This window comes from Panicum hallii, chromosome 6 (genome assembly GCF_002211085.1).
Source record: "Panicum hallii strain FIL2 chromosome 6, PHallii_v3.1, whole genome shotgun sequence".
Lineage (NCBI taxonomy): Eukaryota > Viridiplantae > Streptophyta > Magnoliopsida > Poales > Poaceae > Panicum > Panicum hallii.
The window spans coordinates 40877534-40905126 of NC_038047.1; the positions used below are offsets into that span (position 1 = coordinate 40877534).

At 47.2% G+C, this 27593-nt stretch overlaps 4 protein-coding genes and 1 pseudogene across 4 annotated transcripts; 2 read left to right on the forward strand and 3 right to left on the reverse strand.

The window, feature by feature from the left end:
• Positions 1-471: 471 nt before the first annotated feature.
• LOC112896311 lies at positions 472-3185 on the reverse strand (annotated as a pseudogene).
• A 1657-nt stretch (positions 3186-4842) lies between these two features.
• LOC112896310 (transcription factor MYB93-like) lies at positions 4843-6435 on the reverse strand. The gene is made up of 2 exons (XM_025964244.1): positions 6148-6435; positions 4843-5996 (listed from the first exon to the last, which is right to left on the reverse strand). Exons 1-2 carry the CDS (start codon positions 6278-6280, stop codon positions 5167-5169), a joined length of 963 nt encoding a protein of 320 aa, XP_025820029.1. The 5' UTR covers positions 6281-6435; the 3' UTR covers positions 4843-5166.
• Positions 6436-14679: 8244 nt separating this feature from the next.
• LOC112897741 lies at positions 14680-15944 on the forward strand. The gene has a single exon (XM_025966135.1). The coding sequence runs from the start codon at positions 15136-15138 to the stop codon at positions 15634-15636; it is 501 nt and encodes a 166-aa protein (XP_025821920.1). The 5' UTR covers positions 14680-15135; the 3' UTR covers positions 15637-15944.
• Positions 15945-21195: 5251 nt separating this feature from the next.
• On the forward strand, positions 21196-24030 carry LOC112897223. The gene is made up of 5 exons (XM_025965471.1): positions 21196-21349; positions 21456-21553; positions 22599-22702; positions 23519-23570; positions 23648-24030. The coding sequence occupies exons 1-5, from the start codon at positions 21251-21253 to the stop codon at positions 23754-23756; spliced, it is 462 nt and encodes a 153-aa protein (XP_025821256.1). The 5' UTR covers positions 21196-21250; the 3' UTR covers positions 23757-24030.
• Positions 24031-25602: 1572 nt separating this feature from the next.
• On the reverse strand, positions 25603-26588 carry LOC112897473 (bZIP transcription factor 2-like). The gene has a single exon (XM_025965774.1). The coding sequence runs from the start codon at positions 26478-26480 to the stop codon at positions 25827-25829; it is 654 nt and encodes a 217-aa protein (XP_025821559.1). The 5' UTR covers positions 26481-26588; the 3' UTR covers positions 25603-25826.
• Between the last annotated feature and the right edge of the window lie 1005 nt (positions 26589-27593).

Consider the following 27593-nt stretch of genomic DNA (forward strand, 5'->3'; position numbering starts at 1 on the left):
GCCCACCACCAACCATATATCAACAAGACTAACACATACTCGACACCTCCATGCCTGTACAGAGAATATTAGCAGTGTGTGCTGTTGCCACTATGAGTACACCTGCACACCTCGACACATGTTCCAACTAGAACTGCTGGCAAGCATTTGCCAAAGGGGAAAAAAAAGGGGGAACTGAGATAAGAACTAACATTGTGCAGCAAAATTGTTCAGTCATGAGGTCCATCTGGAGTGTCATGATTTGACTCGAAATCTTTTGAGCAAAATTAAAGAGACTGCATCAAGATTACCACAGTCAGCAGCATCTGCATCAGTATCGATACAACATCAGCATCGCCGCATCATCAGCTGCACCATCACGAACATTGACACCAATGATAAAGACTAACAGCTAGAACATCATCCACCATAGTCGGTCCGGTGCAATATCATTCTACCAGTAAACAGCAACCCATCTCACGAACAGATAACTAGAAAATGCACAAATGTTTTAACAAGTTAATATGATGGTATCAAAAAGTCTAATGCATATAAAGTAGATGCAGTAGATGGGCATGAAAACACAATATCGTCAAATACAAACCAACAGCATAATTTTGGCAACTGGAAAACACAATTCTAGAAACCATATAGTACTAGCAACCTTGAATAGCAGTTGGGTGCTACTCCCATTGTGCTCAGTCAACGATCTGCAATCCCAGGGAGATGTTCTTAGGCATCACCAGATCAACAAGCTTTACTCCTGACAAGAGATTTTGCTTTCAAAAGTTAGATACTAAACAAATCCATGGGAGCAAAACCACATAACCAGCAGTTAGGCATCAATCTAACCTTGCTCTCACTGTTTGGGCTACGGGAGCCTGCATGCTTTGGTGATGGAGAAACACTGCGTGATGGAGGCAAATCTTTTCCATTGGTGTGCTTTTCAGGAGTGGGGCTCCTCCTTGGTGGTGAGCTTTTGCGAGGGCTAGCACTGCGCCTAGCAGGTGAAGCACTGTTGAAATAAATTAAATTAGAAGTTGCCAACATATAAAAAATCTAAATGATGGAATTACAGAAGGATATTGAAGCACCTATGGTATGAGTGGCTTCTACTCCTGCTCCTGCTCCTGCTTCTGCTCCTACTTTTGCTCCTGCTCCTGCGCTTATCATCATCTCTTGCTTTACGATGACTTATGTGGTCAGGACTTGAACTCGGACTTCGGCTTCTACTTCTGCTTCTGCTTCTGCTTCTGCTCTGGCGACGATAGTCCCTGTCTCTATCACGCCCATGCCTTTCTCTGCTCCTGCTGCGACTTCGCCTCCTATGATCTCTGTCTCTGTGCCTATTTAAAGTAATACATGCAGTATAAGTTGCCTAGCATACTGATCTAAAACACAAGGATGAAGGCGATTACGGATATCCTACATGGCTATATTAAGAAAGTATGTGTTTATGCCAAAAGTATGCTTCTCAGCAACAAAAGCAAAAGCAGTGTTCATGCTACCGCCTAGTTTTCTGGAAAGACGTGAATGACTACAATGGACCTGGAGGGAGGGAGGGAGAGCAACTGGGGCAAAAGGGGGGAAACATAAATCACAAATTTAATGTAGTTCTGAAGACGATGTAAAAGGAACTAAGGTCTTCTTCACCTTGGCCTTGGACTACGGCTTCTTGACCTGTCTCGTGGTTTCTCAACAACCTCTTTGACCCTTCCTTTACGGCTACATAACCAGAAAGCAAAGCAGGAGTGAACTATGATGAATCAATTCAAATAAGTAGATGATAAGATAAATGAATGTATACATTCTCTTGCAACATTGTTTCATGAGATAAATAAAAGGAGAGAAAGAAATCTACATTATGTAAGAGAGACTGGAAGATGAGATTAAATTCAAGTGTATTTGATTCGATTGTTTACAGTCAGCTCAACAAACTGATTTTGCAGGTTACCACGTGATTGCGTATGCAAATTAAAGATTGGCGAACTGGATGAACATAATGAGGTTTGTATTTGGTGGCATTTTGCAAAAAGGGAAACAAAGGTATATATCTCAAATCTAGATAAATCCAATGTCCAACTCTTCATACAGATTACTATACAACTGATTCTCGCAACCTATTTCCTTTATCAAAAAATATACAGAGAAGGACAAGAGTTTCCTCGATTTTGTGTTTGGAACCTCATGTTAGTAGTTTTAAACTAAGGGAAAAGGGTCAAACTCCAAAATGTCCATTCACATTATCAAGACTAAATGAATGAAGGCTGAACTAGTACGTTCATATGCTCATATCAGAAGATTAAACTAAAATATGTTTGGGTAATATAATGTAGATAATCAATAATACAACCATAAACATGAAAAATAAATCAGACACATCAACCTTCCCTGTTGCTAGCATGTAATTAATGTCACATCAAATCAAAAGCAACACCTAGCTACAAGCATGTCACAAGTAACAGGCTATCAAACTCACATTGGCTCAGCATTGGGGCCGTACTTGGCAAACTGCACCATGATGTTCCTCCCATCCACATTTCTCCCTGCCAAAAAAAAATCAAAGTTCAGCGAGAATTATTAAGAGAAGGACAAAAGCCCCACAAAGAGAAATAACAAAGAGAAGGCGCGGTGCACACCGTCAAGGCGATCTATAGCCTTCTGCGCCTCATCAGCGTACTTGTACCGAACGAACGCGAAACCCCTCGAGTCCCCGGTCCTGAGAACCACCAAAAAAATTCTGAGGAAACATCCATCGAACCACGACCCGACACGTTCAGGCCTTCAGTGTTAGGCGTGGTCCTCACCTCCGATCCCTCGGGATGAAGACGTCGACGACCTTGCCGTAGCGCTCGAAGAGCGGGAAGAGGTCGTCCGCCGTGGTGCCTGCGAAGCGGAGGAAGGGTTGGAGGAGGAGGAGGAGGAGGCGAAGGAAGCGATTAGCGAGAGGGGGCGCGCGCCAGCGCTCGAGGGGGCTAGGGTTAGGGCTCGCTCACGGAAGCTGATGTTGAGGACGAGGAGCGAGAAGGTGTCGCGGATGTCCGGCGGCCCCGACCTCCCGAAATGCGACATCGCGGCTCGTCCCCCTCCTCCGCCGCCGCCGACGCCGACGACTAGGGTTTAGCGCTCCGCCGCGGCGTGGTTGGGGAGGGGAGCAGGCGGAGTCGGGCGCGGGCGGTAGAGTGGAAGTGGGTGGGCTCAGCAACAGGGAGAGCTTATCGACTCGGCTCGCGCTTTCACTTCTTTTTTTTCCTTTCTTTTCCCCTCCCCCCGTGCCGCGTGGGCCGTTGGGTGGTCCGGGTGGGCTCACCACTTCGCCCGCACAGGCCCCGCGCGCCTCGGCCCGTTAAATTTTTGCCGCGCAAAGGGACAGGGTCGCAGGGATTAGGTGTGATGGGTCTCAGTTCGAGCATCTCTTTCCCTTCCAGCGCGACGTCAGCTTCCTAAAATTTCCCTAGCAACCGCGACCAACTCCACCTTCCGTCGCACGGGCAGCCTCGCTCCCGGCTCGGAAATATTAAGAGTTACACGTGGGGTTAAACCATCACATAAGATAAAATATTTTTTTATAATGTTGGAACAATTGTTCCAGATTTAAAAAAATTATTTCGCGTTTAAAAAATATTCTAAAAAAATTATCCAAGTGTGATCTTGTTTTAAAATTTTCGTTGAAAGTAACGTAGTGGTACGGTTGGATTTTGATTTGGATATACGATTTTAGAAAATATAACTATTTGACACCTTAGCTGCCAGTCACACGTGTAACTTCTAAGACCATTTTTAAAAACCTCTGTATCCTTGATGAGTTAGCTAAAAAAAATAGAAACACCACAAAAAACTGGATTCAACAGAGTCTATATTTTCCTCGGCTCGCTATCTTACTCGGTATTTCGTCCCCTTCGCTCGGCGGCAAAGAAGCCTAGCCCCTCCCGCTCGCCATCCCACCCTCCCGCGCTCCCGACCCCACCCTCCTGCGCTCCCCGACAGGGACGTCGTCGGCGGGGTCGAACAAGGCGGCGAGCCAAGCGGGAGATCTCGCACCGCCGCCGCTGGGACCTTGCGCCCTCCGCCACCGCCGCCAGGACCTCGCGCCCTCCGTGGCGTCTCCTCCCTCTATCGCGTCTCCTCCTCCGCCGGCCTCCCCCGCCGACGCCTCATCCCTCCGCCACGGAAGCACGCTTCCCTCCGACATGCGCGCGCCATGTGGCTGGCTGCCAGCGCGAGGGCCGCCGCGGGACACCACAGAATGGACAGGGTCTATGACGTGTGGGGTCCATCTATCAGTGAAAGCGGAGGAGAGTGATAGATGAAGAGTCTGTTGGTTACTCCATCCTTTAAGAAACTATCTAGACCTGTTAAAACTCTAAATTAGGATTTTAGCTATAAAATATTCCCCACATGCAGCCGCATGATCGGTGGACGACGAAGTCATGGCACCGTGTAAATTTTCTTCTGTAGTCAAGAGACCATGTACTAGTAGTAGCCGGCATGCAGTGTGAAAACTGTGAAGAGTCTCCAGTAAAGAGGCCGGCTCTGATCTCCTAGCGTCAGTGAGTGAATCGACCCGTACCTGCTCGCCAGGAAAAACGGAGAGAAGGATCGGTCACAAACATTGATTTAAATAAATTTATTTTTTGGTTCTTTTTTTCCAAAGCCTTTAACTTTTTTTGGCAGACAATGTGTTGTGAGGGGTATGAGAGTCTCACTGTTAGGAGGTTTGGTCGCCAACAAAAGCCTCCCTACTTTCGAACTGTTTGGTCAGTATCATGCTAAAAGATCAGCAAAAGGAGGTAACTCGTAGACGTGCATTTTGAACAATGTATATTTGCATCCGGAAAATGCATTGAGAGACTTGTGGTAACTTTTGTTTCATCATCAGTACAGCAAGCACTGTGGCGTATATTATTCTCATGAGCAACTCTCACATACACACTCCCTCTCTGGGCTAGTGGCAGCATATTCAGAGTATAATCTATTCTGATGTCTGAATGGGCAATGCTATCAGAATTCAGAGTATCAGATGGAGCACACTACTCCATACTGTCATACTGAAAGGCTTGCACGTATACGTATACGTATGAGTGTACCCAAAGCTTACAAAATTCAGAGGGAGGAGACGCGTGGATCAGCGTGGTGTAGAAGGTAATTTGTTATACAAGCAGATGTGTGGTATGATGCGTGGTGGATTCATAGGAAATCGGTGATGAAGGGGTCGTCGGGGAAGAACTCCGGCCAAGGGAGCGGGCTGCCCGCGCCACCACCGAAGCTGGACGACGCCGTGGCGCTGCACCCGTCGGCTGGGTGGTTGTTCGCGGCGTCGGAGAGGTCGGCCAGGGGCGGCAGCGAGGCGCCACCGTGGCAGGTGAACACGTCAACATCAGCGCCGCCGTAGCCGAGGCCTTGGTTGGCTTCGCTGCTGACGGGCGCCTCGGGGAACGTGCAGGAACGTAGTAGCTGGTCGCTGGCCGCGGACACCGGGGCGGTGCTGTCTTGCGTCCCCTGCGGCGAGCAGAGGGCGCAGAGAGCCGCCGCCTCGGCGTCGGGCGTGGAGCCCGCGGCGGCGGTGGAGGCGATGCCATCGATGGTGGTGGCCGCGGACTGGAGGAGGCACTGCAGGTACTGGAGCTTGGCGGCCTGGATAGCCACGTCGACGCCGGCGCCGGCGCCGGGCTGCAGCTGCGCGCTCCCCGGCGGGTCGGCGGCGAGCTGGTCGCGGAGCGCGGCGAGCGCGATGAGCTGCGGCAGCGCGGCGAAGAAGTCAGTCCGCGGGCGGTGCGTCATGGGGTCGAAGCCCATCTGGATGAGCCGCTTCTTGAGGTGCGTGTTCCAGAAGTTCTTGATCTCGTTGTCCGTCCGGCCCGGCAGGTGCGTCGCGATCGCCGACCACTTGTTGCCGAGGATGGAGTGGAGGTGCAGGATGGTCTGCTCCTCCTCCTGCGAGAACTTGCCCCGCTTGATGTCCGGCCGCAGGTAGTTGGTCCACCGCAGCCGGCAGCTCTTGCCGCATCTGTTCAGCCCTGCAAATCATCACAAGCACGCAGCCGTTAAGAAATCTTCCATCCATCACAAGAACCACATAGCTCTATGATCATCTGAATGCAGCTTCTGGTGTGTAATTCTAAGCTCTCTCTTGTACATGAAGAACACTTCAGAAGCTGCAGACTGTACCGGCGAGTCTTGGAAGGGTCCTCCAGCTGCCATGGCCGTTCTTCTGGATGTACTGCAGCAGCTTCTCGTCCTCCTCCGGCGTCCACGGGCCCTTCTTGAGGCCGCTTTCGTCGCAGCAAGGAGATCTCCCCATGGGAATCAACTGCCAACCTCAAGCACAAGCGCGTGCTCACCGGCCACGCTCAACGACACCCAACTGAATGATGCTGATGAGTAGCTCGGCGCCTTGATCAAGTAGTGGCCACCGGGCGGCCTGCTTATATACTGGCCGCCGGCGCCTGCGACCGTTGTCCCCTAGCTGTGTGGTCTGTGTCTCCGCTTGTTATGTGCAGCATGGGTTTGCGGTCGCCGTGCTGAGGTGTGTGTGGAGAAGAGAGATGGAGACTTGTCAGTCTACGCACGCAAAGAGGATGGTTTTCAGGTAGAGTGTAGCATGGTTCTTGTCGTGCTGAAAGAAATTGAGGGCTTTATAATATGGTAATAATGTCTACTTGCTCTTCATGCTGACTTGCTCCAAATTCAGAGAGTTACGAGCAAGTAGTACCGGCAGAAGGGTGCTAGTATAATTGCTGTCTCCATAAGGCACAAGCAAGAAGCTTCTATGCTCCCCTGATGCACAGAGCTAGCACACAGAATTCTTCACTTGTTCCAAGCAAAAAGGGTTCATTGGCGGCACCAACCTCTCTGCAGTCTGCAACAAAAAATGATTTCACTGAACGTAATACAGTAAGTTCTTCAGTATAAAAGGCTGTGATTATCAGGCTCCTAGAAAGTCATGTAGTACAACACTGTTCCAATGTACAGTGTAGCATACATGTGCATGCTTCTTTTATTTAAAAGCATGTACGCATACCACAAAATTCAGAAGCAAATACGCCTTGCGTGCATGGTAGATGCATGGTTGGTTTGGTGGTGTTCAGTACTTGGATACTAGATGACAACTTCGCATTCTACACACACGCAGCCACAATAATAGCGCACAGCATATAAAATGATTGGCTGAGTTCATGCAGCATTTGTCATGTAGCTGCTTGGCCTTGTCCTCCCAGGGATGCCTGGAGGGTTGGAGTCAAGGTGAAGGAACCAAAGGGCCTTTTCCTTGGGTTGTCTTCGTCTTGCTCGACGAGAGGAGGGCCTATACTCCAACAAGGTCAGCAGCTCCCATCAAATCCAAAGATCAACTGCCTGTTCATCGCTTTGTTGTGAAATGGTTACGGGCGTTGCGTCAGGGCAGATTGTTTCCATGCATACTTTGGTTGGAGGGCCATGCAAGCAGGAACATAAGATAGTTTCTTCGGATCACCTGTCCCACCCTCCCAACCCCTAAAGGCGGCCTCAGCTGACTTCCCATCTTTTGATCCTCTTCTTCGCATAAGTCTCTCTCCCGACACACTGTTGATTTTTTTTCCTCGAGCACGGCACATTGTCGATTTAGTGTGTATGATCCGTTTCAATGGATCTTTATTAATAAAGTTTGAGATTCAGATAGAGAGAATCCTCTCTGTGACATTGTCTATTCCTACATATTTTCTTCTCTTCCAGGAGTACTACTCCCACAATCATCCAAGATATTCCATGGCTTGTGTGGTTTTGACCGTAGTAGTTAAGTCCCATTTCGAACACAGGAATTCCATGTCTTTCTATGAAATGCCTGCATTGCAGACATGGTCTTAGTGGTCGCCTTAGTCCAAGTCTCGACCCGGCCAGCAGCCCCCAGCACGTATTGTCAGCCTAGTCCCAAGGTATATGCTTTTCGCTCACAAACTACAAGTGCCCAGTTGCTCAACTAACTAGGAGTGCTAATAAAATGTCAACGATTCAAAATGCACTCGAACAAGCAATGGGCCACGGAGACCTGATGGCTGATGAACAGCACAAATGAAAGTCAGACCTCTGAATTCTGCATGCCCATTGCTCAGACTATGCATCTTGTCCGTACAAAGAGGTCCCTGTATTTGTATATCTGTTGGCCGTATAAAAAAAATAGTACATCATGCGTATACATATAAAACAGTTGAGAGACAATTTTCAGAAAGACAGCATTCACAGAGTTCGTAGTAATAGATCTAAATAGTCATGTATCCAAGATTCTAAGGTTGCCATTTATAGTCGTCCGTAGACAAGACTTGAAGAATACACGGCACCTGTCAAGTGCTTGCACGGTAGATTATGTCATGCTGCTACCTAGTGTAGGGACCCGTATACACGGCATCGTCGTAGACCTCATGAACTTAAAAGGATTAAAGCATTGACATGGTTGCAGAAAACTAGTATAATTGTCAAGCGAACAGTTAACTAGTGGCCAACATGTTTCCAGGTACATCTTGCATATTCTAGTCCCATAACTTAGGATAGATGCATGGTTCACGTATTGTTGAAAGCCACTTACACGTGTTCAGGTTATATTGGGCATGTAAATCTTTGACCTAGTTAAGCATTTCTATCTACTCCATCATCACCTGCTAGGTAAGCTAATTGGCAGTAACATCAAGAACAGTGCCTTAACCGTACCATAGCAGCAAATTGTTTGGAGCTCGTGGAAGATTTGCAGATCTGGTGCTCATTATAAAAGGTTGTAGGTGCCGAGGTGCGTACTACTCCCTTGATGATCTTCTCATCTCAACAAAATGTGTGGGTCGAAGGCTTTCCTTTAGGCATAATCCATGACGCCGTATCGGTCCGCTTGGCTGCCTGCATACGGTCCAACATGTACGAAAGTTTCAGACACTTTCAGTAGCATATTCAGAGTAATGTGGTTGATAGTCTGATACTCTGAACTTGATACGTTGAACGCAAAAAACAAGAATTAGAATAATAAGGATGTGTTTGTTTTACATTTTAATTCGATGTTCTGGAATCTAGACTAGACTGATAATTTTTTTTAACGAACAACACTAAACGAGTGCGTTTCTATTGATATAGCAGAAAAATATAAGGTTACATTCCTGGAAGGCCATAACCAGGCAAAAAAAGAAAAAAGAAAAAAACAACACCGGCGGATTGAATTGGAGCATCAACACGTGCCGAACTCAAACACTACTCAACAACTCAAGCCAGTCGGATTGGGGCATCGACACAAGCCGCACAACTCTTCTCCAAAGGCAACTCTGTCCGATCGGAGAATACTCCACGCGACAACCGCAGCAGAAACCGGAGCTCGCGGCACCCACCAAAACATCCACACTCATGTAGTCGCCGAGAACCTTCAGGCGTGACCCTGCGTCAATAGCGAACTGAAAGATGCATAGCGCACCGCACCGGGAAAGACCACCGCTATGCAGAACCCTCCGCCGCCGTGCCGCTGCAACATCACCTTCCACCTGATGGAGTGCTACTACCAAAACTACCTCTAGAAGGCTGCCTCACAGTCGCCACCATGATAACACAACGCGCGGGGATCTCGCTACTCCCGCCTTGTACCTCACTCTCGTCGCCTCTTCGCCTCGAAGAATCACCACGCGCGGGATCTCGCCACACCCGCCACTTCCGGACTGAGAATTGAAAAGAGAAGAGAAGAAAAGGTTGGTTATTACTGCATCAAAGAACCTAGTGATGGTTCGATCGGTAGAGACTCGAGTGGAGAGGACGCGCGGCGAGGCTGAAACCAAAGGGTTCACAGACCATGTGTGATTCTTTTCCTTGCGACCTTTGTCTCATGCAGCGTTAGTAGTTTAGTACTTAGTGCAATGTCCCTAAGTAGACAAGAAGAATGAATTCCAAAATATCTAGCAAGGAAGGGATGGCCAACCTGCATGGTCGATAGTAGGACCCAGAGTTGTTTTGCAAAGTCGATTGGTTGGTTAAGAACTTATATGGTGCTTGGTGCCTATCTCTGTCCTCTGAAACATTTGATCCGAAAAGGCAAGAGCTATGAGATCATAAAAGAGAACAAATGGAAATTCTGAATGTTTACCTCGGCAAACTGAATGCTGAATAAGCATACCATGCTTTAATTATTTGCCATTCAATCTGAGACCACCGGTGCAATCTTATATGACTTTGTGTAAGTTTATGTGGCGGATTACTGGTTGGTTGCAGGAGATAGCAACGTCGGCTGCATTTCACAAAAAAAATAAAGAAGAAAGAAAAAAAGGGGAAAGAAAGGGATAGAGAGAAAAGGTAGTAATGTGGACTGTTCAAGTTCAGTACTTGAGTTATGAGATAAATTAAATTTCATCTTAGGTAGAAAGGTACTTGTCTTGCAGTGTAGTCTAAAGTCTAAACTGCATCTTTATTAGTTTATGAAAAGGCTAATTGAGCCAACTAAACCCACAGGAAGGACAGGACCAAGCTAGAAGCAGGATGGCATAATCAGACACTAAACAAGTCAATGCAAGTCTTTTTCTCCTCTGCTCCTCCTTTTTGCAAGGCTGTTTCTGTGTGCTGTCCTAAACTTGCATCATTTGGTGTCGGCAACAAGCTAAGGACATAGGAAAAACACATAAAACCACAGTGCTAGAGCCTATCAGACATTAACCAAATGCAATGCTAGTATGCTACCACTCACCACTGGCTTCTGATATTTCTATATATCTGATTGCCTGCCTGGTGAAGCTTCCTTGTTTGATGGGCTACCCATCAAAAGAAAACTTTAGCAAGCAGGTTATGTGTGACTACTTATTCAAGATTCTTATGTCACCAAAGTTTAATTTATAAGCATATATGGTGATAAAGAACTGTAGCAATAGAGCTCACCTCAACTGCCTGGTTCCTTGCAGGTTTGGGTTTCTGATCATGCTGCAACTGTTGGAAAGGACTGAGCCGTTTGTGCTTGTCTGCAAAAGAGAAGTTAACTGCTAGGAAATGAAGGCCGGCAGTGATAGAGAATCTATGCTTTACTCATTCCATGGGATTTTATACATTTATTAGTATACATATATAAACCTCAACGGCCTCCAAATCATGCAAGTTTTTCACTCAAAGCCAAAGCAATATAACAAGTGATAGTGATAGTGTGACACGGACACTGGAGTTTGGTTTAAAGCAAGACAAGAAAAATTATGCAAAAAAATAGAATTTGTCAAACATAACAAAGACAAATGGTTGAGTTTATCAAATTATGTAAGAAAATGTGAGAGAACAAATACTACAGTAGTAGTCTGCAGCTGTGCCTTTTTTGGCTGGTCTGCTTGCAAAGGCTGCAGGGACTAGCATTCTCCTCCCTAAGCATCTTTCCTTGTCATGTTGTTATGGGTCGATTAGGAGTTGGAGTGTTGGACAGTTCAGAAGAACGGGGTGGTTGACTTCAGGTACGGTGCTGCCCACATTGTTGGGTTGGGTCTTTCCGATCGCAATCTTTTGTGACATTGACACTGGACATGAAGAAATATTCTCGGGTTATGCAGATGATAAAACTATCATAGCATTCTCACCTACCACACACTGTACATTTGTAACTTTGTGCACACCCTTTTTTTTAACGAGAACTAACAGTGCTGCACATCCATGCCAAAATGACAGTGCTCTTAAGCATATACTAAAGCTCAATCAGTGTGTATCAACGTGAACAGCTTTCACTTATCAGAGGGAGAGAAAAAAGATACCTGTTCTTGCCCATTCAACATTTCAGCCAAAGGTCCAAAGCAATCACCGTGTCGGTGTCAACTCACACCTTGTCCGGTTGCTCCTGCCGCGTTGCAGCCTTCCGTTTGACACACGGTAACAGAGTGACTTGGCAGTTTGGTAATCCACCCGTTGGTTGGGTAACACTGGGAGCAGCGTCTCGTTCAGTCAGTCTTGCTGCAGGTCAAGTGGATCCCAGCGACCTGACCTCACCGGAACGCGGCTACGGAAAAGAAAGCACGGCACTTGGTGCCGTGTCGCCCTGACCTCGCGTTCCGGTCTCTACGTGCGCCGGGGGGACATGTGCCGTGCCTGCACGACTTCGCGGTGTTTTTTTTTTTTTGGTACAACTTCATCCTGCGTAGCTGCGTCAGCCACAGATGACACAACATGGCATGGCAGTTGTGTTCTGAATTGTCCGTGAAGCAAGTGATACCAGAAGTTCAGAAGAGCAGGGTTTTTTTACTTTTTTTCATTATTTTTTTTACGTTGAGAGACGCATTGTAGCAGGACTATGTTTTCTCGGATCTCCTACAGATGAACCAACCCACTCAAATTCGCAAACTTTTTTCACGACGTTGAATGGTCACCGGCGAGGTTTGGCACCGGGAATTCCATGGCCGCCGAGCTTAAAGGAGGTCAGGGAATGTCACTGGTTGCTGGCGGTGGGTGACCCACGGTCCACGGACGAGGAGGACGGTGGTAGGATGGCGGGTTAGCTCGGGAGTGGCCGGTAGCAGTGGGGACGTCGCCGGCGACAGGAACTGGGAGGAGCCGGAGAGCGAGGCCGGTGCGCCATGGCCATCGACGCGGTGAGGAAGATGAGCATCCATGCCTGACAGCCTTTACACCGCACCTAATCTAGTTTCGCATCTTCGGATCAACGGTCAGATTGCGTCGGTAAGGTACAGCGTACCAGTCCAGCACAGCAGAGCATAGCAGGACAGAGCGCAGAGCAGGGGCGGCAGCGCAGCTCCCGCTGATGAGCGCGGCTCGTGCTGCCGCGCGCATGTGGCCGGGGCACCGGGCGCCCCGGCAGCCGGACACATCAGCGCACGGGCGCACGGAAGGCCACATGCGCGACATGGCCGCCGTGGCGCCGCCCGCCCGCCTCCTGACTCGCAAGTACACCGCACAAAGCGCGGGCCAACGCCATCCCATCCCCGGCACAGCGCAGACGCTGCCGCCGGCTGCCGCGACGTCTCCCATCGGGCCATGGATTCTTCTTGTTTTTTACTCGCTTTATCCATTGACCTTTTCTCAGCAGCCGAAGGAGGCGAGAACGGGCGTACCCTCCCAATAATCATCAAGTCAAGAACGCAAAAGAAAAGAAAATTAGTGGCGGAGCGAGGCTAATTATGCGCCTGATTTGATTGGACCGGTGAATCCCAAGGCCCGGCAGGCCGGCGCCCGGCAGAGCCGCCAAGAAAATCCAGTTTGACGCCGGGAACCAGGAGGCATGTCCCGGTGTTCCCCACGCCTAACCTACCCGCACGGCGCCTCCGACCGCCGGCCTCCGCACGGAAAATTTTTACTGCTACTAGCCTGCTACGCTCGGCTCCGGTTCGGCTCCCCGCCCCGTCGCCTGCTCCCCGTCCTCCTCGCCATGACGCCATGTGATGCTCTGCACCTGTAAGCGACGCCGCGCCGGGCAGCGCGGGCCAGCACCTCCGCGCTGTGCGCCTGTCCGCATGCGCGCGACGGGCGCGCAGCCTTGCAGCCACCCTGCGGGGCGTGATTGCCTTGGCCTCCGTCGCGCGCTCCGCGGCCGGCCGGCAGGCGGCAGCGAGAGCCAGAGGCGCGCACGTGCCGGCGGACGGACGGATTGGACGCGCCGATGGACGCGACGCGACGCTCGGAGCAGGGCGGGCGCGGGCGCGCGGGCGGCCCTCTGCCTTTGCCTGTGCGCGCCGCTGTGCCTGAGCGTCAGGGCGCGGCGCCGTGCATCGATCGGGGTGACGGGGACGGGGACAGGGCGGGCAACACTTCCACTGTGCCGGCCACAGCTGGGCCTCAGGCCTCTGGCGATGCGCCTGCCGCCTGCCGCTGCACACAGGCACAGCTCACCGCGTCACTGTGGCACCGATCACCTCGAGCCTGACCGGCTGATCGACCGATGGATGGGCTGTTTTGTTTCTTCAGTGTCTCGCCGCCGTGTCGTGTCCAGGATGCATCAAACTATCAAAGCATGCATGCCATGAGACGCAAGTCAACTTTTTGATGGGCACTGGGATAGAACGAGTTCTGGGATAACCCCGGCACTGTCAATCGATCGTGTCATCGTTCTTGCTCTTCCGGGTAAGGATTCCGCGACAGAACTGCATGCCTGAATGACAGGCGAGCAGTTTCAGAGCTCAGGTTTCAATCGAAAGGATCGTTCCGTTCAGCTTCAGCACGGCTCGTGGATTTCAAATCTTCCACCGTCGGAAATGGAGCTACGCTGATCTTCCCCTCCACCAAAGGAGATCCTGCAACCGCATAAACAAACACCAATGGCAGCCGAATAATGCAGCACATGAAACAACTCAGCTAAGCTCAAACCATCATTGCGACCATCGCAGATGCCATGGCTGCTGCACACCAGCAACTTTCTACTCCCCCAAACACTCACTCCTCGGCAACGCCCATCCATTCCTCTCAGTTTCCACGAGCACAACAGCGCACGCGCCATGGATTTCGCCGTCGCCCTGTTGCGGCCGGGCGGCCGTGCCGCCGTGTCACGGCCGGCTGGCGGCCAGCGCCGGCCCGGCCTCCACCACGAGCCGAGGCCACATGGGCAGCGCACCGGGGAAGCCTCTGCCCCGCTGCGCCCGGGAACAGGCCGCCTCCGCCTGCTCTGGGCTTGGTGACAAGACAGAGAACAAAATGGTTGGGAAAGTTATGAGAGACAGTTGGAGGGATAGCCTGTCTTTCCCATTTAAGGACACTGCCGCCCTCTCCCGGACGCTCTCCCCTCCCTTCCCTCCTGACGCCTCCCAGCACAAGCGCACAGGGCCGCGCGCGCGCGCGCCCAGCAGAAATCTTGGCGTTTCTCGCGGCCCTACCACCGTGTCCGCCCGGTGCCCAGCGTCCTCCCTCCCCTCCCCCGCCTCATCAGCTCGTCTCCTGTGAAGCCAAAGATGATGGTGGCCGGGTGTCAGAGGCTTCAATGTTCCCTTCAGGCTGTGGGTGTCCAAGAAGCGCAGGCCGGGGCGAGAACAATGGCTTCTCCGGCCTTGCATTGATGGGGCGCCCAGAGCAAGCATAAATATAGCCTACCAGTATTCATTCCCTCTCGAGCTCGTCAGGCTCGGAGCTTCTCTCTCTTCCTCCGTTTCCCTTTGGCTAGCTCCACCAGCTCTGGTCTGCTCTAGCCAGCTTGTTTTTTCTCTCTCGATCTCGTCTTGTTTCTCTCCCGCCGTTGATCGGTCCTGATTCCGGCCTGCCATGGAGTCCTCCTCCCACATCACCGGGGACGACGGCGGCGAGGGCTGCAATAGCTGCGAGTCCGGCTGGACAATGTACCTCGCCTCCCCCATGCATGGCGACGACGCCGGCGGCAGCGGCAAAGGAAGCGGCAGCGAAGGGAGCAGCGTGGATGATGGCTACGGATACATCATCAGCGACAGGAGGAGCGGCAAGAAGGCTTACGAAGATTACGCCGACGCCGACGACGACGATTCCTTGGCGTCCGACGCTTCCACAGGACCCGCCAAAGAGAAGGCGCCTTCGTCCCTGCCGGAAGACGGCGAAAAAGAAGAAGATGATGGAGGCCGCGGGAAGAACGCCGGCAAGGAGGAAGAGGAAGAAGGCGACGTGAGAACCAAGTTCCCGACGACCTCCCGCAAGAAAGCCGGCAAGGTCGAAAAAGGCGGAGAAGGCAACTCGTCAAGGCGAGGCCACAGCAAGAGAGGCAGCTCTTCAAGGAGAAGCTTCTTCCTCTGGTAAACTAAACGATCGACCAGACTATATACGTATTAGCTTCACCGTACTAGGATGCTGTACGTCTCGTCGTGCGTCTTTTCGCCATTGCTGGTTGAGCTCAGAACCTTGTTAGAAGAAGCATCGAGCATGCATTCATGGAGATCGATCAAAGGGAAGGCTCCTTTTTGGTCCTTATTTTTGCCTTCCATGGGGTCCTCCTCCTCCTCGTTGACCACCCAGTAGTAGGTTAGCCGTTGCCGTGTAAAAAATCTACTGTAACCTCTGGTCATTGTTCCTCAGCGCCCTGCTTTTAATGTTTTGCTTGCAATCTCCTTCTGTGTTTCTAGATATTCATGAACAACTGCTCTAGCTCAGAGCCTACATGGCCAGATGGATTTAGGTTTCATCGAGTCATTATGGGCATAACAGTAAACAGAAACTAAAGTTTCCTGCTCCCCCAGTATCTAGAATGTCAGGAATGTGTGTGCATATTCTGTTGTCACAATACAATATTATTCAGAAAAAAAGAGGGCACATGCACACATGCTATCTTCCTACCAAAATCGCCATATGCAACAACATCGCAGCAAAGAATAATATCCACCAATCATCACAACCTAAGTTCAACCAAACATAAAGAAGCAGGAACATGTATCGATCGCAGGCAAACGTGCTGCTAGCTTTCCAAGCCATCAGCTTGCCAACTCACATTCCCCAAGCAGATGCTGAGAGCAGGTGGCCTTGGCTAGCCTGAGCTCAACTGATCATTTGTTGGGCATGGCATGGCATGGCTGCCCATCATGTGGTAAGTATCCTATATAACAATGAGGGGGCCGGGCAGGGGAATGAGTTATGTGGCCTAAACTCCAGAGCAGAGGAATATTTGTCTAACCACACCACTCATGCAGCATCAGGGCAGCAATTGCTGCACATGCTGTGGACAGGGTGGAAACAATGATTTGCCCATCACACAGGCCAAGCTAATTAATGGCCATAAACAAACCTACAATGATGTAAGCCGGTTTATGTCTCTAAAACAGCCCCCCTTATATATATTTTTCTTTTCTTGCCACACCAAATCAACAAAAAATATGTAGAAATATGCATGCCTCATGTTCTAGAAGAATATATGTAAAAAGGCCAGGCAACATGAGTACAGCTAATGCACCTCTTTTCTGCACCAATCTCCTTGTATGATGGTGGCAATGAGCTGCTAGACTTTATACAGAATTAAACAAGGTACGGTTGCGTCTCCTCTAATGTGTGGTGGCAGCAACATGCAGCAATTAAGCCCAGCGCCAATAATGCGCCATGAACGAACCTGATCATAGAAACGTATGATGCGGGTCTGCACAGCCCGATAAAGCATGGAAACAACAGAAGATGCACAAGGGCTCCAGCTATCACCTGCTATTCTCATGTATGATTCTTTTCAGTCCAGAGCTGCATGCAAGTGGCGAAAGGCGACTTCGGCACCGTTTCGATTCGATAACCGTCCTCCCTCGCTGGGAAATCACGCAGGCAAAGATACGCCTCTGAAGTCTGAACTCTGGCACCAATCTTCTTTCGAAGAAGTCTGAACTCTGAACAGCAAGGTGGCGTCCTCATCACTGGATGAGAAGCATTCAGCAACAAGAATTTCAGTGAGAGTTTGGTAGCCTCTCTTCAGGGACAGGATAAAAACGGGTGATGGTAGCCACACTGGACACTGCAAGCGATCAACTGAAAACCAAAATAAGCAATTTCAGAGATGGAAAAGGAAAACAGAGATCTATACATCCTGTGGTACCAACGACAGACCTGAAATGCTCATACAGAACTATATAATCTTCTGCTCTGCTGTCTGACCATACCGCCAATCTTTGGCTACATGGAAGGAAAGGAGTGCTTCTACAAAAGAAAATATTCAGAATCTTGATTTCAAGTTACTGGACAAGAACAGGGACCACCTGAACACAAACTCTGCAAGTTGTGCAGGGAGTCGTAAAACGAGGCAAAAAGTCATGACCCCTTTTACTTTATATAGTTCATCAGAACATCAAAATTCTTATTGTAGATATAAGCTCCTAATCCATCAGAACATCAAAGTGGACCACAGTTGATTCAGAACTCGAAGTTTTTTCTATAGTGGACATCATGATCAGCTAGACTATGGCAAAACCTTTGATCTTAAAAAAATGGAGTATAGTTGACTAAGAATTTCAGATGGAAGTGACTCTCTAGTCAATGCCCAGCTCTTGATCTTAACAAATTATAGCGTTGGGACGCACTAATCTCATATGCTAGGTCATTAGCCTGTAGCAACTAGGATTCAAACCACAAAAGTACATTTAGCTGCGATATACTCGGTGTAGAAAAAATAGTAAGCAAACGAATCACATGGTATGGGAGTAAGGTTATAACTCTTTCATAAGCTAGGTGGTTGGATAGTTGAAAACTAAACTACTCATAACTATAAGCTGAGCTGTTTGGATAAGCCAGAGGTTCTTTTAGCAACTGTGTGCTAGATCTAGCCAATCTGAACGGAGCCTAAATAAATTAAATTTTAGATGACGACCCGGTTTAACAGCTCTGGACAATAATAATTCATACTCCATCCAAACATAAAGAAGAAACATTCCAAGATATTCGCGTGATCTCTAAAATGCAATTTTAACTAGTACTATTTATTGTAGACATCGAAAATATTTTAGAACTTTGAGACAAAACAACTCATAATTTTCAAATACCCAAACATATAAATGAAATTTATTTACAACCAAAGTTTAAAATAGCTAACTTGCCAGCCCCAAAACATCACAAATATGTGATCGGAGAGAATAACATGTTTGTAACATAAAGCGACAGAAACTATTATTGATGTATTTTTTCCACATGCATCCTAAGTTTGAAATGGTAGATTTCTCTAACATTACGTGGCCGGAGGGAGTAAATCAGCCTGGTTGCAGAGAGACAACGCCACACTACGAGAGAAGGCACCAACAACGTAAGAGAAAAGGAGGGAGGGGAATAAATTTAGCAGGAAGAATGTGTTGGAATATTTCAGCTAGACCTATTTATTTAATAATGAATTGAGAATTAAAAGACCTATGAGTTAATGCTAAGGAGTTATGATATGTGAGTAATGATTTTTCTATTGGAGAGTAATAGCTGTTAAACGGTGTTAATTGCAGGGAATAATAGTGCGAATTGATGGCCATTAGCGCAGCCTGGGACAGACACACCTGATAGGAGACAACCCCTCTCATTCTAAATCACACATATAATTAAGATATTCCTGCTAAGGAGATCTCTCTCTTCTCCCTTTGTTCTTCCGTTGCTGCTGCAGACTCATTCTCAATGCAACTCTCTGCGTGCACAGAAACTTGCGTGAGCATGCCTCCGCAACCTTCTCATCTACGTGATCCTATTCGGGATAGACGGGCAATAAGATTTTTGGGGAGCGTACGAATACATGACTGCTCGCTGCATGAATACTTCGAGCTTCAACACATGTACGACTAGTTTATGCTCCAACCTGACTCGTACGACTACTTCCTGCTGCAACACGACTTTTTCGACTACTTCGGCTACAACACGACTGTACGACTACTTCCTGCTGCAACACGACTTTTTCGACTACTTCGGCTACAACACGACTGTACGACTACTTCGACTACTTCCTCTGCTACATCAAGAAGGCCGCTCGTGGTATTGCACTGCGTACATCTTTCTACAATAACTAAGTTCGACTACTGAGCAAGACCAACCGAGTAGTATGTCTACTCAAGCTGGTGATGGCGCATCCAATGCCCTCCGCAAAGGACCCGCCTTAGGGTACTATTTGAACCTTCTCTCGTTCATTTTTTATCTTATATTCTTATTTAATAGAAGATTAAACTTGAACACGTGCACATATAATATGGTCATAAGATCACTGAAATTTGTCATAATTAAAATGTTAATTCTCGAAATTAAAATATATCGTAAGACGTCTATATTTCTAACATAATGCAATGGTACTGGAGGTAACTTTCCGTATTTGTTTTCGGCACAAGGCTATATTTTCACAAAAGCTTTCAGAGATTTATAATCAAGCTAACCGTAATAAACAATAAGAATGTTCAAAAATATCAAGTCATATGGCAAGCTATTTCTGGATTCTATTGCGTCAACATGGTCATAATATAGTGTAAAACTAGTCCATAGGCAATATAATGTTCCATTCAGCTTTCTTATGATATTGTGAAAATAGTCCATATAAAGAAAATAGTAAAAGCTACCCACAGCACTATAAGCAGGCCATAAGATAAAAAATAGCATAGCTGTACAGTGACATGGTACACAAACATGAAACAAATATACCAGCTAGAAGCTAGCATTGCAATACAACAGGTTACCATTGGGGTTCATGGACTCTTCTGCCTACAAAACTAAACCAACATACTCTATTTATACACTCTTGCTATAACACTACTACCACAAATCTGAGGCCATCACGGGGGACGACAACAAAACACAAATGAGGAGGGGGTGAAGCGAGGCAACAGAGGAAAAGACTCGATGGAAGGAACGGCGGAGCGAGCACGGAGACGGTGCGGCTGCGGCGGGAGGAGGGATGACAAAGGTCGGAAGACTCGCGTGATTGCACGAAAGCAACGAGAAGTGAGGCACTGACGGGTTTTTTGCTTCTAGTGCGACCCGAATTACTTGTTATCGTTATTGTACGTTTCATAACATTTCCCACACCTATAGACTGGTTTGCCAAATACAATGCGTAATATGTCCTCTTCTTTTAGCCACATGTTACATATCGGATTCATGTTATTCATGGATATTTGGATCCAAATATTAATGCCTAAAAGTACTAATGCCAAAAATACTAAAATTTAGAACTAATGCATCCAAATGGAAGTACTAATAACGTGAGCTAAACTTTAGTCAAGACTTGAAAACTTTAGTAAAACTATAAATGCTAATAAATACTAAAATTTAGCACTCAATTTTAACCAAAGTTTAGCACTCAATTTTAACCAATCTAAACAAATCCTCGTGAGCACTCTCATTATATGATTTTTTCCTTGGCCTGCTAAAATTTTATTCAAATTTTGTGGCATCGAACTATTCCGTTTCTCTTGAAATCTATCAAGAGCGTGACCCCACATGTGTAAAGATCTATTTGAAGAAGTTAAAAGAGTTAAAGTTAATTGCTAAACTTTAGCACATATTAGCATTTATATATATTAAAGTTTTTTAGTTTTGATTAAAATTTAGTCTAGCTTATTAGCACTCCCGTACACTCGTGCTAAAGTTAAAATTTAGTACTTTTATTCGACTTGGATCTGCACACTGGTGCTAAAGTTAAAGTTTAATACTTTTATGCGTTAGAATTTGGATCAAACAGAGCCTAAGTTGACTCAGTTTTCTATATTTTTCTTATACCGCGGAACATGTCTTCTTTTGGCATGAACAATTTGATTTGCCGTGTTAATACTTTGAAAATTTCAGACCAGTCTCGAAAAGTTCAAACTGTAAATGCTGTCGGATCTAAAATGAAGCATTCCAGATCGAATTCCACGCGACGAGCTTTTGTCCCACGCAAGATTGACCCCGCCCGCTTTCATCGGTCATCGGTCAGCACCACCATTCCCTCTTCCCAATGCCGTCCTCCCCGTGGCCTCCTACTGCCGGAGCTCCGCCGCCGCGACCGGCGCAGGACACGGTCTCCACCGCGGCGCTGGAGCGCCGCCCCGTCGAGGTACTACTCCCCTGTCTCTCTCTCTCTCTCTCTCTGCCTCTCTCGCGCTCTCGAGCCCTAGCCTCCATTCAGCTCGCGCTGAGCTCACCTGACCTCCACCACCTAGGGTTCCCGATCTCCACCCGCGCAGGAGGAAGGGTCCGTCGCCGCCGCCGACTCGGCGCAGGAGGCCAGGGCTCGGCCTCCGTCTGAGGACTACTTCTCGTAAGGCCCTCTCATCTGCCCTCCTCTCTCGTGCTATGTTTGTGCAATTGTCGCCACGAGTTCAGCAGCTGTATCAGGTACTGCCCGACTGGTTTTGGGTTCGCGAATTAAGCGCATTGTCATATGCTGTCTTGCTAGAATGGTTTCCTGGAATTTTTTGGTGACAAACAATGTCCACGGCCACCGTGCTACAGCTACCTACACGGGCTTCTTCGTCTGCACACGTGTGCCCAATTGTGGATTCTTAAGTGATGTGCGAACTGACCAGAATAGTTCCTAACGTACATAAATGCTTTGAGATGATTTAGGTCTCGCTCGCGGTTTCTTATTGGCTTTCCCTTCTTGCGAGAAACTAGATTGCAGAGGTTGAGGACAAATGTGTCCCAGATCTTTCTGTGAGATGCAGCTGTACCATGAGTAAGAAAAATGATACTACATCCATATTATTTCCTAACCAAAAATCCTGCTGGCCTAGCAATTGTTTCTCCTACCTTGTATAAACTGGCCATGGGAAGCTTGGCTAGTTATTGCTAGTAGTTTGGAATCATTGACAATATAGTCTGTTCTTCAAGAGTGATATGGTAGGATTGCTCTGATTTTTCTGGTTTGACAGTTAACTTCTGATCTCACATTACAGTGAATGCATTTCACGAGTTCATATGCCTACACAAGTCGTCATAATAAGAATCGAGAATTATTGCATACGATGTATCATGGTATTACACAGCATAAATGTAAGGACACCTTAAGCCCTATTTACTGCCACCGTGTTGTTTATGTCAAAAGTCTTGTTAGTAAATCTGGAACTATGAAACAAGCTTTTAGCCCAAGGAAGGCAACTCGATTCATAATTTTCAACTTGGGTATTATTTTGGTCTTTGACGATGTTGCCATTTTTCTTCCTAACAAATCAACAATAGATCTTTACATCCATCAAAAGAAATAATAGTGATTGTAAATGATAATGTTTTCAGTAATTTGTTGGAATTTTGTACAACCCAACATGAAAGCTTACTCTAAATTTTCTTTTTATTACTCTTCATAGAGAGGTAAGGACCCAGGAGCATGGAGAGAAAATCAACAAATATCAGGGTATGCTTGCAGCACGTTTGAAGGCTAAATATTTTTCTAACAAGACTTCCGAAAAAGGTAACTGATAAGAACTGAATGACCTGGTAAATTTGATGAACATTTATTTTGCTTATTTTCTTTCGGACAATATAACCTCTTCCTGTTATGTTAGCCAGGGTTTGCTGCTGATATGTAATCTTTCAGAACGTGTTCATTGAATTAAGAAGTAAACTTTATGAATCAAAATGAAAGTCACAGTTGAGAATTTTATTTGTTATCACTAAATGTCAATAATTATGAGTGAAATATCTTCTAAAATTTACAATCCTATGTTTTCGATGCTAATCTGTATCATATAGAGAAGCCAGAGGAGCCAAGGGAGAGAGACACAGCTGGGGAAGGGCGTTTCAATTTTACGATGTATTGAATATGTATTGGTTGGTTTGGATTTTGGAAGTTTTGGGGCACATTTAATGGTGTTGATAGTGCACGTACCAACTATTGAATGTCAAAAAGCCATTCTCCTAATCTGAACCAATATTCTGGCCTAAAAATTCAAGTTGACACATTAATGACATGCAGATTGCAATCGAGTATTTTCTTAGAGGCCAAGCTTAACATCTCTAAAACTGCACAAGCTAATCCATTATAGCACAAGTCTCTGTATAATGTGTGCTTAACTGATCAGTAATCCAAAGCCTTACCGTTATATAAAAGTTGTTCTTTCATGACTGATTACTTTGTAAAAACAATTAGACAATTGTGATAGGCAAGTCCACTTTTTAATTATCTGACTGATTAATTGACTGCAAAGGTCTGTGCTGGCAAAGTGGCAATGGAGTTGCATGTGTAATTCTTATTCTCTTTGTTTTTTTTTCACCATGCTGTGAACAGGTTACATGTTTGAAGAAATCGTGATACAGTCTGAGACCATTCGGCTAAGCAGGTGCTGTTCTCTCAGTTTACTTAGTGGAATACTGATCTGAAGTTCCATTGCAACAACCATTTGCCTTTTGTTTTCAGGTGGCCGTTTACAAGGTTATTTGCAGATCCAGCAAAATTTTGCCAGGAAAAGAGCTATACTGAGAAGGACGTTTCTCCATCTTTGGCTAGTGCAGCCATGTCGAAATAATTAAGCACCTCATTTTTAGCTGAAGAAATATCTTTACCTGGCATGTAGCAAGTATCCATCATGACCACCAGATGGATAAGGGCTCAGTAGTTTAGATCACTAACTTCTACCTGTTATCCTTAAAATGAGCGACTTGGAGCTTGTGTATTTTCAACAGGCCCGGATTAACCTTATATTGATTTGAACCAAACCTGAATTTCGTTTTGTAGACATGTTTGCAGGTATACTGAAACCCATTACCTGTATCTATGGAAGTACACTAATATCGACATTATTCCTCCATTGGGATGTTTCAACTTTTTACCTGCTATAGGTGTCATATCCAGATCTTTGCATATTTTTCGATTCCTTTTCTGCTGAAATGATGTAATTTGTAGGGCACTAGCATCTTGTCGCCTAATATTCTGTTTGCAGTACCGACATCCTACCACCTCTGATGCCAATTATTGCAATGCATCTGCAACATCAATGGCAAGCTACAGCTTTCAATCTCCAAGTGCCCCCATGGACTGACTCCTAAAGTCATGATGAGTAGCAGACTAGCAGATGATGAATGAACACACTGGAACCGCAGTCATTCTTATCTTCATGCAACTGCACCTGCGCAGGTAAGCTGGCTCCTGGGAGGGACAGTTTGTTGAAGTGCTCTCCCCTCTTGTACTTTCCAGTTGTTTCTTCCTGCTATAAGGAAAGCTCCATGGCCACCACTGCGAGACATCGCATGGTGCATTGGTGCTTCTTCCACCCGGCGCCTGGTGTGAGCCAGTGCCCCAGGCCTTTTGTTCACTGTTGCTCGGGCCCTGTGATGTGAGCATCCCGCGCTGGTGGCTGCCTTTCACCCCGGTGTTCACACGTACCCTTGGACATGCCTGACCGGATGCCGCACTTGCACTCGCAACGCGTCCTCAGGGTCCAAGATCTGTTCTATTCTGCGTTCTTTCTTTCTCAGTGCTCGTGAACAGGGCCCGTTCCTATCTTCAGCCACACAGTTTTGCAGTTATTTTATATCTTTCCTCCATTCTGGTCAACTGGAATTTATGTGAATTCATGCTCTGTCAAAGAGTCCCTGGCCATAGCCCATATCTACATTTGACAGTGAAATCCCTGGTGTTCCCGCGCATGTTTCCAACTGAAAATTGTATGAATTCAAATGCCTCGCACGCGAAATTCTCGCGTCTACTTTTCACTTTTGAGCCTCAAATATCATTTTTGTATGAGAATAAAGTCATGTTTATTTATATTTTCTTACGAATATTCAATCCTTCCTTTTTTCCCCCTTTTTGATAAACGCAGTGCCCATTTTTATTCATTTGGTCACTAGAAATATAATCCTGGAAAGTGTGGATTTTTGTGTTGCGGCACATGTTACTGAACTTCCGCTCGAGGTTCTCTGGAATCATGTGCGATAAGCATCCCACTGAATGGGATGTGCTTGGTTCGGTTCGAGATCTTGATGCTACAATATTCATATTCCAAAACTGTTTGATACATATGCCGAAGCTTGTCTGATACTGATGCAGCATGATCAAGGCTGTGCTAAAATAGAAACGCAGAAGCTACTAGACAACTGACACTAAGAGAAGCATACAATCTATTAATTAGGAAATTTAGCACATAATTAATCAATTAGATATAAGTTGGAGCCGTGTCACCACTCATCAGTCGCGCAGGATTATGGCAACCTTCGAGTTACAAGGTCTCGTACGGAACGCAAGAATTTTTACCGGGAACAAAGTAAAATTTCAATTTTACCGCGGTCGCTCTCATGTCTCATCCTCTGGTCTTGCCACTGTTCCTACAGCTCCATTGGCTGCAGGTTTGCAACTCGCAGAATAGAGTGATATGATTATGTGAATATCTGATCCACGTTAACTTATCCATAGGTAAATACTAAAGCATCTCCTTATTAACAGCAAAAAAAATCTCCTAGAAATATTGAATTCATTGAAGGTGCATGCATGCATGCCTCCGTCTCGTTAAATTACCCTTGCTTAATCACACATGTTCTTATTGATATACTCCAATTATGTTATCCTCTCTGGTAAAAATTGGGTCGGATAATGTCGTCGATCATTCAGAGGTATCGGCGCTGGTGTTGTTGCATGGTTCCGATGAGCAGCTGCGATCGCTCGAGGCGGCGGCGGCGCCCTTCTCCGTGGCCGTGGCCGACTGCAGCAGCTGCTCGAGCTTCTTGGCCAGCTCGGCCTTCTCGTTCCTGAGCCGCGCGCTCTCGCGGCGAGCGTCGGCGCAGCCCCGAAGCGCGCGGTTGAGCTCGTCGAGGAGGCGGCGGTTGGCGCCGCGGAGGTGCGAGACCTGCGCCCACAGCTCGCTGAGCTGCCGCTGCTTCCGCATGCGCGACCGCCGCGCCGACTCCCGGTTCGACACCATCCGGCGACGCCGGCGCTCCTCCTCGGCCGCCACCGCCACCGTGTTCATCGGGTAGCCGCTGCCCGCCGCGCCGTCTGAGCCCGAGCCCGAGCTGGGCGAGCCATTGCGGCCGGCGAGGTGAGCCGCTTCCCGGAAGACGGTGTCGAGCTCAAAACTGGCCACGTCGCCGGCGAGTAGAGAAGCAGCGTCTTGGAAAGCCGAGGCCGGCTCGAAGGACGGCGGGAAGTAGGCCTGAGGCGGCAAGGCCATGTTCATGTGGTGGTGCGCGGCGAAGGAAGCGTTCGGTGGGGAGAGGAGGCGGAGGCTAGCCACCTCGCCATGGAAATGGTGGTACATCTTGCTCGTCTTGCTCTCGATCTTCTTCTTGGCTAATGCTTGTGAATGATAGAGGCTAGGTAGCTAGCTGTCAAGCTGTGGCTTGGTTAGATGAGTGAGCTTGGTTTGCTCTTGGTGCTCTGAAGAAGGCCTGGGTTGGTGAGGGCCTTTTATAGTGAGGCACACAGTAGCTTTGCTTGCCTAGAGAGAGAAATAATCTCTCTGTTCTATCCCATCTGAGAGAGAAGACTTTAGTTTTGATCCACCTTATTGAGCTAGTTTAGGCATTATATTTTATTATTTTCTTTTTTTTGTTTTGAGAATCTTGTTGAGAAGAGTTTGGTAGCTTGCAAATATGGGCATGGATAGTGAGCTTTTGAGGACGGGCATATCCAAGTGCTCCATGTGTTTTTGTAGATCCTTCTCCTATATAGCTCACTTCACATCTTGTCTTCCCAAGAGAATATTTGGATGGAATTTTTTTTATTTTTTATTTCTTGCATGACTTGACTTGAGTCAGGCTCATCTTGGATGGATTTAGGCCTGGATATATTCATGCCAAACCTCCTCCTGGCTTTTACGTATTCTCTAGAGGTACCTTCCTTTCGGTTACCACTTTTAAATTGTCGACTATAGATTACTGCATGCATGGCCTAATTTATGCAAAAGTTTTTCAGCTGGAGTGGTGCGAAGTTCACAAGAGACAGCCACTTGCTGGCTGCCTGGCTTGTTGACAGGCACTGTGACACTAAAATAGCATCATTAGTGGCGCAACTTGTGGGAAGAAACGGTGTCGGATTGTGCTTTTGCAAGCATAATGTTCAGCAACCTAGCCTTAATCGTCTTAGCGCCCAAGCCACTTCACAATACCGTCACACTTCATATGGAATGTGAAATTTCAATGGCAAACACCTAATTGGCATGCGAAATCGATAATTTTAAAATGCGCGCCTAATAAATTGCTTTTTCGATCACGATCTAGCTAATGACGAGTGTGGCAATTTTCCAATGATTTGGCGATAATATTCGGCAATTTAGTGGATGATCAAATAATAATGCCCACTCTTTTTTTGTCCTTTTTTTATATGAAGTGATTCGTAGTACTTTGTAGTATTTGTTATTACACGAACATAT